The 19,129-nt window shown below is 46.2% G+C and overlaps 1 protein-coding gene across 1 annotated transcript in view; it reads right to left on the reverse strand.

The window, feature by feature from the left end:
* The window catches only part of LOC146801813 (carbonyl reductase [NADPH] 1-like), a 247,478-nt gene extending 234,591 nt beyond the window's left edge, over positions 1–12,887 (reverse strand). The window contains exon 1 of the mRNA XM_085621303.1: positions 12,765–12,887. Within this exon, the coding sequence (XP_085477429.1) occupies positions 12,765–12,804 (40 nt within the window). The 5' untranslated portion in view covers positions 12,805–12,887. The remainder of the gene's footprint in view (positions 1–12,764) is intronic.
* Positions 12,888–19,129: the final 6,242 nt, after the last annotated feature.

Genomic DNA, 19,129 nt, shown 5'->3' on the forward strand with positions numbered 1-19,129 from the left:
TAAATTGAGAAAAATCCTTATTTTAAGACTTTCGGTATTCACAGAAGGCATTTAGGAGTCCTAAAGTTAGGAGTCCTAACTATACTACTACTAAACTGAGAAAAATCCTAATTTTAAGGCTTTCGGTAGTCACAGAAGGCATTTAGGAGTCCTAAAGTTAGGAGTCCTAAACTTAGGACTACTAAATTGAGAAAAATCCTAATTTTAAGAATTTCGGTATTCACAGAAGGCATTTAGGAGTCCTAAAGTTAGGAGTCCTAACTATACTACTACTAAACTGCGAAAAATCCTAATTTTAAGACTTTCGGTATTCACAGAAGGCATTTAGGAGTCCTAAAGTTAGGACTCCTAACTTCTGTGAATACCGAAATGAGTAAGTGCCTTCTGTGAATACCAAAATGAGTAAGTGCCTTCTGTGAATACCAAAATGGTAGTAAGTTTAGGATTTTGTCTTAAGTTAGTTCTGTGAATCGGGCCCGCAGTCTCTAGTTGGCAGTGGTTTGCACCCTGTCCCAGTAGAGACCCTCCCTCTAATCATGGTAAGTAAGTTACACACCTAAGATAACCCTTGCTCACCCCTGTGGTAGCTTGGCCAAGAGCAATCAGGCTTATCCCAGAGGCGATGCGTAAGGTATTTGTACACACACACACACAGTAACAGTCAAAACACTACAAAAGGACTCCACACCAGTTTAGAAAAATAGCCAATATGTATCTGAATAATGCAAGGCCAAAACAACAAAAATCCAACTACACAAGTCAAGATATGAATTTTTAAAGATTAAACGAAGTTGTAGTTCTTAGAAATCAATGGTTGCGCTTGATCAGGATAAAGTATCTGAGATGCGTCAAAAATCAAAGATGATGAGAGGCGCAAGGGAGGTGAGGCGTCGAAAAAGCAGATGATGCGTCATTTCCTTACTGCTAGGCAGGGGAGATGATGAGTTGTTTACAGACGCAATACCTCAGTCCTTCTACGGTGCACTTTCAATAAAGAAATCAGCATCCAGGGACGATGTTTGAAAGTTTAGTCACGCTGCGTTGATTCCACAGCGTTGAAGCAGGTGCTGCGTTGGAGATGGGGCTGTGTGCCACGGACTTCGGTGATGCAGTGCTCGAGCCTTATGCAGCAGTGGTTCTTTGGATGTGCTGTGATAAAAAGCTGGGCCTGCTTTGTAAGCTGTGGTCATTGCGTCAAGTAGGAATCATGCTCCGGTCCAAGCAGCAGCGATGCTTCGTGTTTTGATTGTGCTGCGCCGGTACCGAACGACGCTTGGAGTTGATGCGTGGATTTTCTAGTTTGTATCACCAGAACTCACTTCCAAGTGCCCAGGAACTGGATTTGGCACCGCTTGGCAGAGTACGACTCACAGCAGCAGAGTCCAGGTGATTGCGAGTGAAGTCTTTGATGGCCCTGAGACTTCTTAACAGGAGGCAAGCTCAACTTAAGCCCTTGTAGAACCTTGGAAGCAGGATGAAGAAAGCAAAGTCCAGTCCTTTCACTCCCAGGACAAAAGCAGCAAGCAGCAGGCCACAACAGCAAAGCAAACCACAAAGTGGCAGTCTCTCCTAACCGCAGCCCAGCTCTTCTTCCTGGCAGAATGTTCTCAACCTAGATGTGTTCTGAGTATATGGTGTCAGAGGTTCAGTACTTACACCCATTGTAGCCTTTGATGTAGGCAAACTTCAAAGGTAAGTATTTGTAGTGCACAAGACCCTGCCCTGTCTACACACACAGTATAGGGGTTGCAGACTTCTTTGTGTGAGGACAGGCACAGCCCTATTAAGGTGTCAGTGGCAACTCCTCCCACCACTCTAGCTCAGGAAGGCCCATCAGCCAGGCGATGGGCCATCAGGATATGCAGGGCACACCTCTGCTCCATTTGTGTGACTGTCTAGAGTGAATGCGCCAACAGCCCAACTGTCATCCTGACCCAGTCGTGTATTCAGAGATAGCCAGAGGCACAGAATGATTGGAGTAAGAAAATGCCAACTTTCTAAAAGTGGCATTTTCAGACCTGCAATTTAAAAACCAACTTCACTAAAAGATGTATTTTTAAATTGTGAGTCCAGAGCACTAAACTCCAATTTTCTATCAGCTCCCAAATTGGAAGATACACTTGTAACTTGTAAGAAGTTACAAGGCAGCTCCAATGCTAACCTATGGGAGAGATAGGCCTTGCTGTAAAGAAAAACTGAAGTAGCAGTATTTTACTACCAGGCATGTGAAACACAACAGTACAAGTCCTACCTTTTAAATACACTGCCCTACCCCTGCCCTCCCCCTTCCTTGGGCCTATCTTAGGGGTGCCTACATGTAATAAAAGAGAACTGCACACACATATACTGCAGTGCCAGGCCTGTGGCATGTTTGCAGGTCTACTCGTGTGTGTCACAATCAGTGCTGCAGGCCCACTAGTCACACAGATGATGGACGGAATGCAGAGCAAATCAAACATTCACCCCAGGTCAATAGATCTGGGTTAAATCCTTTGTTCTTTTGCTCACCATGCCACACCAGTTTAGACCCAGTCATAGGCAAATCAGTCGTGACCCTGTGCCTCATGGAACAGTCCAGCCCGAGTTGCCAAGCCAGGTTCTCCCTGGACCAGAAACAAGCGTCCTGGGACCGGTTTCAGGGCATCACCCCTCATCAGCCAGGCCCACTAATAGCATTTGAGTTACAGGCCCTTGGCACACACGATGCACTGTACTAGGTACTTACCAGTAAACCAAATATGCCAATCATGGGGAAACCAAATAACATTACATTTAAGCAGGGAGCACGTGAACTTCAGCACTGGTCAGCAGTGGTAAAGTGCCCAGAGTCCTAACACCAGCAAACACAAAATTCAGCACACTGTCAAAAACAGGAGGTCTGAGGCAAAAAGACTGGGGAAACCACGCCAAAAGATGCCAGGTCTATCAGGTAGCACCTAGTGCTAGCTGAATGAAGTGCCTTTAGAGTCTGTTGCTGGAAGATGCTATTGATGAGGAATCTGGGAAAAAGGAGTATCTATAAAAGAAACAATACCAAAAGAAAGGAGCTTGTTTACGCTTAGAAATGCAACATCTATAGTACCGCCATCTCAGCCAGTCACTAGACTGCAGCCCACGCCCCCCTATTAATAAAGGGCAAAAATGGAACATAGAAAATTGTGGTATCATCAGCGAAGAAGAAATAAGCAGCTATCGTCAGATACAATGTGGGGGTCGCGCATTATGCAAACACAAGGAGATGGTATGGAAGGGCATTTGTAGAGCGCATGGCTACCCGGAAGCATCCCAGCGATGATGGATGGAGCGCTGAAACTTTTCAGACACTCTCCCCCCCAGTCACTGATCTGGGTTGAATCCATCATCGTTCTTTAGCTCACGTCGCCACCCCAGTTCAGACCCAGCCAAATCAGTCTTGACAATTTCCTCATGGGAACAGTCCAGCGCAAACTGCCAAGCCAGGTCTTCCCTGGACCGGACACAAGCATCCTGGGACTGGTTTTGGGGTAACATCCCTCATCAGCCAGCTAGCTTGAACCCAGTGGCAAAGGGAGCAAGGGACCCACGTCTGGGCATGCCCTGCCAACTTAAGGCGAACAAAGCAAACACACAGAGATCATGGATGGAGCGCTGAAACTTGTCAGACACTCACCCCCAGTAACAGATCTGTGTTGAATCCATCATTGTTCTTTAGCTCACTTCGCCACCCCAGTTCAGACCCAGCCATGTGCACAACACCCTGGGGTCTTCAACTGGGGTGGCGAACTGAGCTAAAGAACGATGATGGATTCAACCCAGATCTGTGACTGGGGGTGAATGTCTGAAAAGTTTCTGCACTCCGTCCATCATCTCCTTATGTTTGCTTTGGTCGTACATTATGTTACTACATATGACCTGTCTCTTGTTTGTGGGCCGCACATGTGAAACGAGGAGAGGGGCCTCTTGCACAAACTATGTCTTTGGAGATGGCAATGAGAAGAGAAAAGGGTGGTTCAGAATGCATTTAGGTTTCTCCAGCAACTAATATCTCTTCCTCGGGTTCTTGGGAAGTCATCTGCATTAGATACCAGTGGCTTCATGGGGTGCCTTGTGATGAGTGGCTTTAGCGATAGCAATGTGAATGGCAGCTTGCAGACGTGACAGGCCCTCTAACACTTATTTGGGTGTTTCGAGGTGAGCAGCAATGCTGTGTTCCGGTTGCCAGCAGAGAAGGATGGCGTGCACATGGTAATCGCTGTGAAGCGCTCCATGGTGTTCGACAGAGGTAACAAACCTGCTCCATTAGGAGGTAATGTAACTGTGTAATGTCAGAGAGTTCATTGCAGGCAGCCATAAACCGTGATACAGGACCAAGAAGGACCATGTTTATATTCCCAGGATGCGTTCAGCTGGACAGAATGCTATGAAGCACACATAAGAAATGACAAAAGAAGAGCCTAGTTTCATTACCTACTGCACACCCACTGGAATAAGTAATGAACCCTAGGTTGTTGCTGCTAATACCTTAAATATCGGTGCCTAGGATTTAAGCGCAAATGAACACATTTGGATAGAATAATTTGTTTCAATCAGTTGTGTAACGTACAAAAAAATGAAAAAGTGAAACACTTTCTGGTAATTAAGAGAGTAATACTCTTAATTAAACAGCAGTGCCATCAGCCAGATTCAACTGGAAACAAGGTTGAGAATAAATAGAGCAGATCAATCATTGATTGATCAAAACGCTTTCTCCGCTTGCTCAGAGCCAAGAGCAGAACCAAAATATATTGCATGGACTGGAGGCAAAGGAGGTGGGGTATGAGGAAGGCAAATTATTAATTAAAAAGGCTCTAATACCCTACAGCAAAAGCTCACTACATCATCAAACCTGTCAATATAATATCATTTAAAGCATGAGTATATGTTTATCATTTTAAAAACGGTGGTCACCCATTTTTATCATCCTGAGGGTTGGTTTAATCCCTACAACAAATCAACCAACCAGCAGCCTCCAAACGGAATGAAAGCAGTTCACTTTACAATGCAGAAGAGGGTCAGACCCACTGAAGTATTTTCGCTGTTCCCTAGTACTCAACAGTGTCAATACTTTTAATTATTAAATTAAAGGTCTGTGATGCCGAACCGGGCCATAAGACGAAGGATTTGCTAAAATGAAAGAAACCTTCACAAGACAAAATTCAAAGTCAATCATCAGTTTTTTCAAATTTAAGAGTCTTTGCAGAAGACAAAAAGTAATCAATTAGTCAAATTCAAATCAACTTTAATAATGAATCAAATAATGTAAATGTAAGAGAAATCAAAATAAGGTCAAACTCCAGGGCAAGTGAATATCCGTAATCAAAACATAGTTCAGCAACAGGACTAACCTAAATCTGCTCTTTCCAAAAGTCAGGAGAAGTTTAAGTATAAATCAATAGAAAGACTAGCACAGAGTCTGTCTTCGTGGATGTAAGCAAAAAGTCTGGTACACATCCCAAAAAGGGCACATTTTATAGGTTTCAGGAAGTGCAAACTATACTCTCGACCTGCAGAGATCTATCATGGGGCTGTATTAATAAAGTTACTTTACTCATGAACCAATAGCTTTTCAAGGCAACATGATACATCAAATAAGAAACCCTCAGAACAGGTCTCAATAGAGCGATAACAGATGTCCTAACTTTTTGTGTACAAACCCGGCAGGAGTGATGTTGCAAAGACTTAGCTGCAAATGCCAAACTGTGTTCTTGAGAGTGAGCTTCAACAAGACTCCACCCAACAAGAGTGCCAAAGAGAAACGTGGAGAAATAACAAGGGGATGGGGAGAGACTGTCCTACAAACGACTGCTTTCATATGCTGCCAGGATTTGTTCTACTCTCGATCTCTAACAGAAAGTTGAGTCGATTCTTCACTTCCTCACCTTTTTGGGTCTTGTCTAGCGACGCAGCGCATGCACTGTTCACCTTGGTGAGATCTATTGTCGTCGGTTTCTCTGCCGAAGGGGGACAGGAGATGTGCACGCGTACGGACAGGACTCCATACACATGCACATCTCCTGTCCCCGCGCAGGGCTGGCGTTTCAACACAGCGCGCGCATGGCGTGCTTTCACTTTCTCTCCCTGGAGCGCAGGAAGCCGTCTCAATATTTTGAGCTCACTGGGAGGACTTCCATTATTGTTGCTGGGCAGGTCGCCTTGGACAAAATTACTGTCCTTCAAAGATTCATACAAATATTAGAAAACACATCATACGATTTTTCCAGTGTTTTTTTTTCTTTTTAAAGTTGACTGCATGATTAAAACGCCACTGTGTGCCGGTGGCACACCAAGAACAGCATCAAGGACAATGCCGAGGATTGTGTATAAAGGAGAAATCGTAAACCCAAATATCAAAAAATATTATGAAATAACTGGGTAAACACCCTCCAGACAAACCTTCTTTTAGCATGGGCGGATAAACTTTGAGTAATGGAGAGTACTTGCACATGCTCTTTGGGGATGCAGTGCTGTGCATTTTTCCTTCCTGACCACCTCGGTAATGAAAATCTATCAAAGGCTCAAGAAGGAAATCGGCTGTTAAAAAGATTCTCTTCCAAGACACCTTTATGGGTAGGTACCAGTTTTGGGGAGGCGGCTACCCTTAAGGGATTCAAACACTGAGGAAACATCGAGATAGGCTATGCATTTTTCCTTCCTGACCGCCTCGGTAATGAAAATATGGCACAGGCTCAAGAAGGAAATCGGCTGTTAAAAAGATTCTCTTCAAAGACACCTTTATGGGTAGGTATCAGTTTAGGGGAGGTGGCTACCCTTAAGGGATTCAAACACTGAGGAAACATTGAGATAGTCACACTGAAAGAGGTGTCGGATGCCAATGGGAACTTTCTATTTACACACAGGACAAATGTGATATGCATAATTTGCAGACCTTCAAATATCTCCAACTCAAGCATGCACTGGTCACAAAAACAGAAGCACACAAAGAAAATATAGAAGACTCGCTTCTGAGGAAAAGGATACTGGAAAAACAGGGCAAAAAAGTAATTTTTCTAACATCCATTACAGAGGGGGCTGAATAACCTCTCTAGTAAACAAGTGAGCAACATGGAGGCATTATAAGAGGACAAGTGGAAAGGGGTCCTTTTATTTCCTAAGGACTGGTCAATAAAACCTACCTCCAAAATGGTACAGCTCAAGATAGACCACAAAATCTATCACAATAGAGAGCTAAATAAAAGATTAAAGATGGAAGATAGGCAGATTGTGGGAAGCGAGGTAGACCAATTAATAGAAATCGCAGCACCAACCATACTTCTAGGAATATGGAAGGAGTCTGATTTGAACGGATACCAGAAATAACTGGTGAACCGGGGCTTCACTGTGCACAAAAGGGATATGGACAAGAAATGGGTATGACCAGAAATATTTAAAAAATTCAGAACGTTCACACACTATGGACTGGTGTAGAGCTGCGGAAAAGCTATATATTAATACAGAGGTTGCACACACAAAAACAAGCATTGGCAATGCAATAGGTCTAGCATTTACGCGAGTTTGAGCTATTGACATTGCAAATAATAATGCCATTTTTTTTAAAACATAAATAAAAGGCATTGTTATTTACAATACCAATAGCTGAAACTCTGGTAACTGCGAGACCTGTTGCATTGCAAATGCTTGTTGCCATTGTTGACGAACTGTTAAACAACTGACACAGTAGTTGGTTATTCTACTCATAATGACTATTACAATCATTCTTGAGCATGCTCACAATAGGATTCAGGGAATGTAAGTCTGAACCCGGCTACTCTAGACAGTACTCTGTCCAGAGGACAAAACACATTGTTTCTTGACAATTTTAAAGGTTTCTTGTTTACGAGTATTGTATCATCCCATTTCACTTTATCTGGTTTCACCGCCAGAAAGTCTCTCAGTCTTTTAGTTAGTCTTTTAAATGAATATGTTGCTTTTTCTGATGAAATCTGACAAGCACTTGCAAAGCGTTCATTTGCTGTGTGTGAGAGAGTGTTTTAAAACAAGCATTTGCAATGCAACAGGTCTCGCATTTACGCGAGTTTGAGCTATTGACATGTAAATGACAATGCCTTTTATTTATGTTTTGGTTTTTAAAACATAAAAGGCATTGTCATTTACAATGCTAATAGCTTAAACTCTCACAAAAGCGAGACCTATTGCATTGCAAATGCTTGTTTTATATGGGGCAGACTTATTACGGGTGTTTGTAGTGAAAAACAATGACACGACTGACCGAAGCATGCTATCCTTGTATTCTTTACGCGTATTCCATAGTAAGAAACGGGAGAAACTGATTTTGCCTGACACATACTTTTATTATAAATGTGGAGAAAATTACATCCGTTCAATTTCTTTTTATACACAATCCCCAAAAATGGAGCTCTATTGAGTTTTGCCTGCTTCGAATTGGTATGAGCATACCCTGTTTGCTCCACTCTTGCTAAGCATGCTGAAAAACTGTGGAAAGGGCATTTTTTTTCTCCCAAAACGTTTATTCTGTTTTACGCAGAGTGGCCAATGAACGTTGTCTGCCTAAACTTTTTGAAGCTAATATTTGAATAATCGTTTTTTGTGTTGTTTAAATAAAAAAGTACAATTTGACGTTCACTGCGGGGGTAAATAATATGTAGACCTATTATCCAGTTTCTAAGCGCTTATTTTTAGCAACCACCTAAGGAAAGACAGTTGAGTTTGCCCTTGGCAGAACTTGACCTCATGTCCAGGAGGTTACAGTAACAGAAGATGTCAGCAGTGAGTGTTGAACTCTGTGCTACGAGTCCCCGTCTGCTGCCAGCTACTTTCAGAAGCAAACATACCTGTTCACACTTTAGGTGCTGACAGGGGTCAGCTACGGTTAATGGCTGCGTCCTGGGCGCCAGAATATTTCACAAGAGGTGGTGAAACTTGCTTTTTGCTAACCGCAGTGTGAATTCCCCTGCGTGAAAAAAACAGATCTTGCAATGTTGTCATTAGGACCTGTTAAGGTTTCTGTGCCCATAATGCTCAGATGCAAAGAAATGCATTTTCCCACTTAAACTCCGTTGGCACGCGCGTGCCAGATGTCAGGAGCTCAAATGATTAGCAGAGAAATGTTTTCATATCTCGGAAAATAACTTAATTACACAACGTGGGCGTGAGAGTAAAACGTCTAACCATCCTTAGCCGTGACAGCGGGGTTTCAGTCAGCGCAGTAAATACAGAGTTGGACATTAAAACAAGGAGCGAGGGGCGGGTGATGGTGGGGGGGTGACCACCGAGGAAAGCGGCCGTGCATATATTAAGCGTATGCGCGAACCAGGCGTCATGGCGAAAACATAACGAAGTAGTCCTTTAATTAAAAGATACAGCCCTGTAGCGTAACTTAACAGTAGTTGGTCGGTGCTGCTTCCTCCAAAAACGGAAGTGACCTATGGCATCCAGAGCCAACCATAAGCCTGCTAACTGAAGCAATGCCACAGTTAACCAATGGCAGGCGGGAGGAGAAATTACCATCAATATTGTATTTACTGGAGGTCTTGCGACAGCGCATGCGCTGTCTAGGCTCGACCTAAAAAGTGTCGCTTATCTTTTTTCTTGTCTTTTTCTTTGTGCAGGTTCATGGCAGGATCACGTGCGCTGGCGATGCTGCTTGTGCTGGTGATGCTGCGGGAACTGGAAGATGCGTCCCCTTTGAGGATGCTGAATTCAGGTAAGTTTCTAAAGACCCTGTGGTCTGTAGGGGAAACAGCGTTTACAACGCTGTTCTTACCCCGCAGGTAGGTAACAACGCGGTTATTACAACAACCGTGTTGTTACCACTCGTGCCTTTACAACGCAAGTCATTTCTACGACTTGCGCTAGGTGGCGTGCAACAACGGGGAATGTGTTGGATTTTATATCCAACACATTCCCTGCTGTTGCGCTAACTGGAGTAGGAATAGTAATTTATACTATTCCTAAGTCCAGCGCACCATCAAGTGCAAGTCGTAGAAACGACTTGTGTTGTAAAGGCACGCGTGGTAACGACCGCGTTGTTACCAACCGCGATGTAATATGTGGCGTTGTAACGTCACACATTCGGTCTGTAGTGGTCTAAGCAGGAGTGACAACTGAGGCGTCTGTTTCTCATTGAGACTGATTGCTAAGCAAGGTGTGAGTAGGGGCACGGCTCTTTGTATCCTCTTTTCCACAATGGCCACTGAGAATGCAGGAGGTTGCCTGACCTGCCAAGACAAAGACCAGAACATTGTCCTTACCTCAGGAGCTTTGCTGTGAGGGCACGGACCTGGGGAATGCAGCCCAGTTTAACCCCTTCCCCGCTCATGACGGAGCCGCTCCGTCATGAGCCACGGTTGAGCTGTGCTCATGACGGAACGGTTCCGTCATGTCACGGCCGTTGGCGGCCGCTCCGCCTATGCGGCGCTGTTTCCCCGCCTTTGCGGGGGGACAACGCAAATGGGCGGAGTCATGACGGAACCGTTACGTCATGAGCACAGCTCAACCATGGCTCATGACGGAGCACAGCGCCACCGCGCTGCCCCCCCGCACCCCCCAGCGCTGCGGCGGAATTCCCGCCGCAGCGAAAGGGTTAAAGAACATCACTATGTTGACAATGACAATTTCTATTTTAAGATCAAAGGGACCCCTCATCTTGAGTTGTGTCTCCACTGTTGAGGCAGATACTTGTCTTTTGTTTTCTCCAGGCCAGAGCGGTCAGGGTCCAAACGTTCCCCAGGCAAAACGGGAATGGTGAAACCCCTTTTGATGTACTAAGGGTCCCTAGGGTTATGACAGAAACATTTAGGAACACCTACTTTCATGCATAACTATAAAAAGCCATACATAGGAAATGAAGAAAATGGTATGACATTTGTGCAACAAAAATAACAACTGAAAGTGCAACTGCTCAGAGCAGACTCTGGTAAAGAGTCCTGAATTTCTTGCAAATACAGGTACAATCTGCACAATGCTTCCTTTTCAAGGAGCACAAATGAATACACTTCAGCTCGGTAAATAAGCAGCACCATGAAATCATTTCTATTTCCCTCATTTTCCGAAATGGAAAGATACAGAAAAGAAAAAAGCACGTAGGAAACTCTTTCACTTAATTTACAAACGCACATTTTCTTTCTGCCATCGCAAAACAGCCAAGCCATGTCAACTGAAGCCAGGTTATACTCATTAACACACATTTAAATCAAGTGTGATTTACTATTAATTAAATCTATTAATTGAAAAAGCTCTGACAACGGTAACCCATTTCTAGCCATAACTTCCTTCATCCTTTCTGAAAATGAGGTAAGAAGATTCCAAAAAAAGTGAGGAAGACCAGCCCAACAGTTAGGTCCATGAGGGGGCATGCCTTACAAAACAAGGCCACTGTAACAACCAGGGATGGTTCTAGGATTTTGGGGGCCCTGGGCAGAAACGCACTGTGCGAGGCCAGACTAATTTGCATCCACCTTACACATTCATGGCTGTTTGCATCTCAGCAGATTACCCTGGTCCTGAAACTTTTTTGTACAGATCCCTCCTGGGTTGCAGCCCCTCCCTCTCAGCAACCTCTTAGCAGCTCATAATGGGCTGAATGTGTGAAAGTTGCTTTTCATGAGAAAGGTTTAAAACTGCTGCAGGACAATGGCCATCCCATGGTGCCTCTGAATGGGCAGCAGGGCAGGAGGCCTGTTCGCAGGACAAACCTGCAAAAGGTGTCGCCTTGCAACTGGACCAATAGGAGGGCCCCGTCCCCAAGGTCTAGCCTCGCTATACCACGGTTGTGATGAGATGGAGTCAGGAGAGTACCTGTGTGCCGTGGCCTGGCTGTGACACACTGGTGAGGGGCCCTGCGTTCGTGGGCTGAGAGCGGGGCCCTGGCCAGCTGCCCACACTGCCCATGCCTGCCTGCGTTCATGGGCTGAGAGCGGGGCCCTGGCCAGCTGCCCACACTGCCCACGCCTGCCTGCGTGCCAGCTGCCCACACTGCCCACGCCTGCCTGTGTTCGTGGGCTGAGAGCGGGGCCCTGGCCAGCTGCCCACACTGCCCATGCCTGCCTGCGTTCGTGGGCTGAGAGCGGGGCCCTGGCCAGCTGCCCACACTGCCCACGCCTGCCTGCGTTCGTGGGCTGAGAGCGGGGCCCTGGCCAGCTGCCCACACTGCCCATGCCTGCCTGTGTTCGTGGGTTGAGAGCGGGGCCCTGGGCAGCTGCCCACACTGCCCACGCCTAGCGCCGGCCCTGGTAACAACATATTGTCAACGGCAGGTCTTCGTGGCTCTAGTGTTGAATATACTTCAGAAGATGGGATGTCCCGCTCCTTTCAGTTACTCTTGATTCGAGATTGCTGATTCCACAGAGTTTGAAGAGCTGAAAAAGCAGACTGGAGTAAACTCCATCTCACCAGAGGAAAAAGAGAACAGAAAAATACTTTTTCGATCAAAAACAGAGACAGGCTGGTCAGGCAGGCAACAGAAACATATGAACTGGAGACAAGCTAGAAAAGCAGGCACTGAAGAGGATGAAAATGAGAAACTAGCAGGGAGCGGCGCTCTGATTCAATGTCCAGCGTGGCTTTACTTGGAAAATATGTCCAGAGCTCCCTAAATTGGAAAAGGTCAGTTTGGCAGGAGGCGATACAGGAAGTAAAAGGTTTTATAGCTAGATTGGGAAGGCAATACCATGGCGATGTGGAAAGCAAGATTACCCAAATAATAAAGACTGGAGTGAATTGTTTGTATTCAAAAACTCAGGTTCGGGAGAGAGAAAAAAAAACAATACCTCGAGGAAGCAACTGCGACTCTTCCGGAACAGCATCCATTTCTGAAGCCCCTTCTATTGTTCCTGCCTAAGGCGACGTGAACTGTGATGGATCAGAGAGGCTGAGCGACAAAGAGAGACCCCAAGAGACGAGCAACGCTGAGGACAGTGTGGACCGCAAGCACTTCCACTGAGGGAAGCAATGCCTCCAAGCACGGACTCTACGGCGCGCGCGGACCCGCCAGGCTGGGCTTGGCTTCTGACTAAGCGACTGGCGTGGAAGAAGACTCCAGCCAGCGCAACACCCTGAATCAGAGGACGCCGTCAAATACAATGCCCAACATATGCAGCCAAGCTATGAATGCCAACTATTCCACATTTATGCCTTGGGAGTGTTGGCAGACCACAAAAACATCCACTAAAAGATAAAAACCAACATTCTTGAGATGGTTTGAAATTAAATCAAAGGACAGTTCAAATTAAAATCATCATATAAGCAGGTCAAATTACCCCTTCTTACTTGTTAAAGCGGAACAGAGAGCTTCATTGCTCGAAATAAATTGTGTTGGAGAATTGGCTTAAAATCTTGAAGGGCTGGCTCAAAAGAGAAGTCAATTTGAAAGAAGCTTGAAGACCAAGGCAACACTTGTTTGATGAGTTGCTGCCTGAAGTCGATCATACACATTTGGGCGCTTGCCCTACGCCAGTTCTTGCGAAAACACTGTAATTGCAGAGACACTAAAGACTCTAAGACAAATTGCTGATTTATCCAACAAACTAAGAGAAAGGGACTACCCAACTAACATCAAACGAAAGTGTCTGAAAAGAGCAAGACATCAAAATCAAGACACAGTCTTAGAAATGACAGCAAGAACTCCAGAGACGGACACCCTCACATGTGTCACTACACACAGCACAGTCTCAAATGCTTTCAAGAAGGCATTCAATAAACACTAGCGCATTTTAATGTCCGGGACATTAGACTGGCCAAATCCCAGGTTTGCCAACAAACTTACGGGACCACCTTGTGCACACAAGACCAGCACCAACACGAACAGAGAGGAGTACTGTAATAACAACCTGGGGCATGACGCCAATTACAGGCTCCATCTGTCGCCCCACCAATACAACCAGAGCTCTGAAATTGACTGACAGCATTCATTGGACCCTAAAATGACACACGAACTGTAACACCACACATGTAAACGACATAGTTACCTGTCCCTGCAACCTAAAGTACATCGGCATGACTTGTCGCAAAATAAAATTGTGAATTGGAGAACACAGAAGCAACATCAGATGTGGTAAGGCGAGCACAAGTTTGAGCAACCATTTCCTGACGCTTAACCATACCACAAATGACATGAACTGGGTAGTTCTAGAAACTTTGAACCACAGGGAGAAATGATGCAGAACACCAACGTTTTGTAAAAGAACAATGTTGGGTGTACCGCCTCAGAACTTATGACCAAGGCCTCAACGATAACTTACCCTGCCTCTCTTTTAATCATTGAAACTCCACATTAACTCCAGATGAATGCCTGGATACACCCACAGCAAGAGACCACACAATGAGCCAGCCAGCATGCATCATTCACCTTAACACGCCAGGCCCAACCCCCAGCATATTTTGGTAAATTATATAAATCTCAACCAGACACATCATGAACAAACATGAAACAATCACTTCCAGGACTGGTAAGAAGCTGGTGGCAAAGGAAGAAGCAACACTACCCATCAGCAACCTGGCACTGACAAGTCCGCTCACAAACATGCGATAAATATTCGCATCATATTCCTCTTCACCCAGGAATTTTGATACCAGAATTAGGAATCACACATCATTTCTTTCTTGACAAATCACGGCACATCCAGGCTACCTACTAACGCCAGTCTCACACTCAGAACGTGATAAGACGGCAGGATAAACAATCAGACCTAAACTTCTCCTACTATACATAGGATATAACTATTTTGACATTTAAAAAATCCAAGCTCAACTTGCTCACAATAATTGCGAAATCACTCACCCCGTTCAGAGTAATTTCACTAACCTTCCTTCTTGCCTCTTCACGGCATAATATGGCCATCCGAAATATATGGCATGGCATTAAAGACTGTCCCTTTCTATTTCCACTTTATTTTTGTAAACATATTTTATTGACTTTTTATGGTACTTCTAGGGCTGTTGCCCGACATATACCAATTTAAGACAGGATAATGGCTAAGTACCAAGCTTGGAAACATCATTGGCTACAGTTTGCATGAATAACAACAACAAAAACAAGAACTTTGTGCAGACATTTGCACACCACCCACATTTAAGAGCATGTTTAAGTATCTGTGTGCGCCACAATGAGGAATACAATATGCAGTGTGTTATGGCCCGGGACGTCTGATGAAGACTGCTCATCAAGGGGTTTGAGAGGGAAGGGAGGTAGGTCTATACCCCGATATGTAGCCCATCTAGACCAAATTTTTCTGTGCTTCTGAGGGCAGCCCCGCGCCTGGAAGACCACTATCTCTGCACCCATGCATTTGTCTAATTCATTTTGCCATTTCCCTATTGTCGGGGGGGGGCAGTCCTCTTCCACAGCTGAGCAGTATCGCGCTTGGCAATAGTGAGAGCAAGGAAGAGCAGGTGTTTGTATCGATTTCCCCCTATGTCTTCAGTGCTATGGAGTAGGAACAGTCTAGGGTCATGTGGGAGATCCCAGGACAGCACCTCTTTTAGACAAGCCGAGGCTTTACGCCAGAAGGGCTGTATAGTGGTACAGCTCCATACTGTGTGGAAAAACGTCCCCTCCTCCTTTTCGCAACGTAAGCACTGGGGGCATGCAATGACCCCCATCTTCCAAAGACGGAGCGCGTATAATAAACGCGATGGACATATTTAAATTGAATGAAACAGGCTAGCCATAGCCTCAGCCCAGTCAGCGTCGGTCAGGTCTGGGAATTGTCTTGCCACTCCTTTCTGGTCCTGTGTAGGGTCATAGAGGAATGTGTTGTCAGTGTCTAGTACATCTGTCGAATTTTGTGGGCTCCCATATCGCCCCTGAGGAGGCGACCCTCTAGAGGGCGAAACTCTGGAAGGTTGTCCAAGGTAAGAAGCATGAGGGTGAGAGCAGGACACAATTGGAGGTATTTGTACAACTGGGTTTTATGGAGTTGGAGTTCTTCCTGCAACTGTTGGAAGGACTTTAGGGCAGTGCCCTGCAGAACATCCCCAGGTGTGGATATGCTGACTAGGTCCCACTGGCGGAACCCCTTTAATGTTGTCACCTGGCGCAAGTACGTACCATGCCACAGGGGTGTTGCCTGAGTCAGATGCCCATGCCACCCCATCCGTCGAACGGTATACCATCAGAGCCGATTTGTTGTTCTGCTAGGATGGGGTAGAAAATCGAGGCTCTGTGCACTGTATAATAACCGGAGAAGGTGAACCCCCTTCATGGCTGCATGTTCTAGAGCAAACGCTGGATCTGTAGGCGTATTGTACCACCATTCGTTAATGACCACTAGGTGAGAAGCCGCATGATATGAATACATGTCTGCCATAGCAATGCCACCGCAGTAGGTAGATTGCGCACAGGTCTATAGTGCCACTCTAAGAGCCCCCCCACCCCACAGGAATTTATTATATATGGCGTTTATTTGCGCGAGCCATGAGCGCGGTATATGATGCAAGAAGTTTTGTAGCCGATAAAGCACTCTGGGGAGAGAGACCATTTTTAAAATCGCTGATCGCCCATACAGTGAAAAAGGTAGAGATGCCCATATTGTTGTCTCGTCCGGGAGGCCGGCAAGAAGTGGATTAATATTGCGCGTCCATGCGATCTTTGGACAAGGAGACATAAATATACCCAGGTATTGGAATCCCTCTGTCACGTGTGTTAACTGAGCTGCCCATGTACTTCTACCCTGATGACCACATACTGGAAACAACACAGACTTGGCAGGGTTGGTATGGAGCCCGGTGGTCTGGCCGAAGACTCAGGGGATCTGTAGGATACGTGGTCCCGAAACCCATGGATCAGTCATGAAGAATAGGACGTCGTCCGCATATAGCGCAATGCGGTCGGGTTGTGACCTCGGCCATTCAAAGCCTCGAAGCACTGGATCCCGGCGAACCCATACTGCCAGGGGATCCACCGCCAGGGCAAATAAGAGTGGAGACAGGGGACAACCCTGCTGTGTGCCACGACTGATGGGGAAAAAAAGGCGAGCGATGACCAGCAGCACGCACTGAGAGCATTGGTTCCATATAGAGTAGGCGAATGTAAGCCAGGAAGCGCGGGCCAAAATTAACCGCCTCAAAAAGCTGGAAGAGATACTCCCAGCTAATAGAATTTAAAGGCCTTATCGATATTGGCAAAGAGTATGGCTGCAGGGCGGCCAAGCTCTGGGACCAATGCCATGAAATTATGGACCCGGTGAATGTTATGGTGAGTGGCTCGGTGTGGCATAAAGCCAGATTGGTCTGGGTGGATCAGATCCTGGATACAGGTCCGCAGGTGATCAGCTAGTACTTTTCCTAAAAGTTTGGATTCAAAATTAATTACAGAAATAGGACAGTATGAGGATGGGTCCTCCGGTGGTCGGCCAGCCTTTAAAAAGAGAACGATCTCAGCCTGCCGCCAGTCTCGGGGGAATATTTGCTGTTCAAGGGCATCATACATTGTCTCTAATAGGTATGGGCCTAGTGCCGACATATATGATCAGAGGAACTCCATGGGAAACCCATTGGGGCCGGGGGCCTGCCCCGGACGCATCGCGGCCAATACCGCCGTTAAGTCATCAACTGCAATGGGAGCATCAAGTTGGTCTCTCATCTGATCCGTTAGTCTCCAGGGGGGGAATAACCCGGAGGAACTCTGCGATAAGGGCCTCTGAGAGCTGTTCCTTCTGAGTGTATAGTGTGGAGAAATAGCATGCGAATTCTACGACAACCTCCACAGGAGAAGTATGTAAGACACCATCCATACCACAAATGATTGGGACGGTGGCTGGGGACCGCTCAGTTTAGCACAGTCTATGCTTAAATTGTCCCCTCACTGGTATATTCGGTGTTGTGATGCTAACCAGATTTCTTTAGCCTCAATCATGAGATGTTGTTGTAGCTGTTGCTGTGTGAAGAACAGATTTCGCTGAAGGGTGGGGCTGGGGCTGGGATTGTGTATATATCGTGTCTCTAAAGATGTATGTTGGGCCTCCATCTCGGCATGCTGGGCGGAGTGCTTACGTTTTTCATTTGCCCGGTAACCAATGTCCGCCCCCAGGATTGTGGGTTTTAAGGCTTCCCAAAGTGTTTCGTTGGACGAGATCGAGCCGACGTTTATGTCTAGATACTCTTGTATTGCCATGCCCAGACACTCATGGTAATCGGTGTCTCGAAGATGCCATGGAGACATTCGCCACCTAAAGGGAGGCTTTTGAAATTGTAGGAGAAGTTTCACCGTGACCATGGGAGTGATCAGATAACCCTCTGGGGAGCTGGGAGACCTGGGAAAGTCTGTGGATATGGCTTTGTGGTGTAAACATATAATCCAGTCGTGTCTTGGATCCGTGAACCATGAACATGTATGTGTAGCCTATCTCGGCGGTGTGATATTTGTGCCATATGTTAGACCACCCCATTGTACCAGCAAGTAGGGATAGTTTAGATGCAGCGGTGGGAGGGCTCACACCGGATACATGCCTTCTATCGCGCGGTGACATGATATTGTTCCAGTCCCCTCCCAGGAGAGTTAGGCCATCCGGAAGTTCACTCCACAAACGAGTGATGTTGTCGACAAAAGTGGTCCCCAGAGATGGGGGCACGTAAATGCTACCAAGGTTAATTTGTTCACCATAGAGTGTACCCGACAGGAGAACATACCTACCCCCGGAATCTACCCAATGTTTGCTATGGATGAAGGGAAGGCGTTGGTGGATGAGGTAAGCGGTCCCTCGGGAACCCCTTGTGAAACCAGCATGGTATACTGACTGATACCCAAACCTGGCCAGGCAGGGAGCTTTATTGCACAATGTAGGAGAAGAATGTCTGCTCCGTACCGCTTAGCCTGTCGGAGGATAGCACCCGTTTGATTTTGTTGAGCAGCCCCCGGACATTCCAAGTTACCACTGTCAGGTCGCCCAATGGGGAGACAGTCGCCTGAGTAGCCATGTGTACTTTGTAGGTATATCATTGGTGACAGGCCTAGTGAAAGATGGGTTGTGTGTCTGCGCATGTAGGAAAACTAAACTTAGCGTAACTCTGAACCCCGAAAACACCCCCATCCCTCCTCCCCCCACCCCAATACTGCCAAAAACAAGTAGCATCTGTTGCGGTGAAGGGCACCCTAGAACCCCAACCTGGGAGCCCAGGGTCCCCCCTCCAATGGATC

Source organism: Triturus cristatus, chromosome 8 (assembly GCF_964204655.1).
Source record: "Triturus cristatus chromosome 8, aTriCri1.1, whole genome shotgun sequence".
In the NCBI taxonomy this organism is placed as follows: Eukaryota; Metazoa; Chordata; class Amphibia; order Caudata; family Salamandridae; genus Triturus; species Triturus cristatus.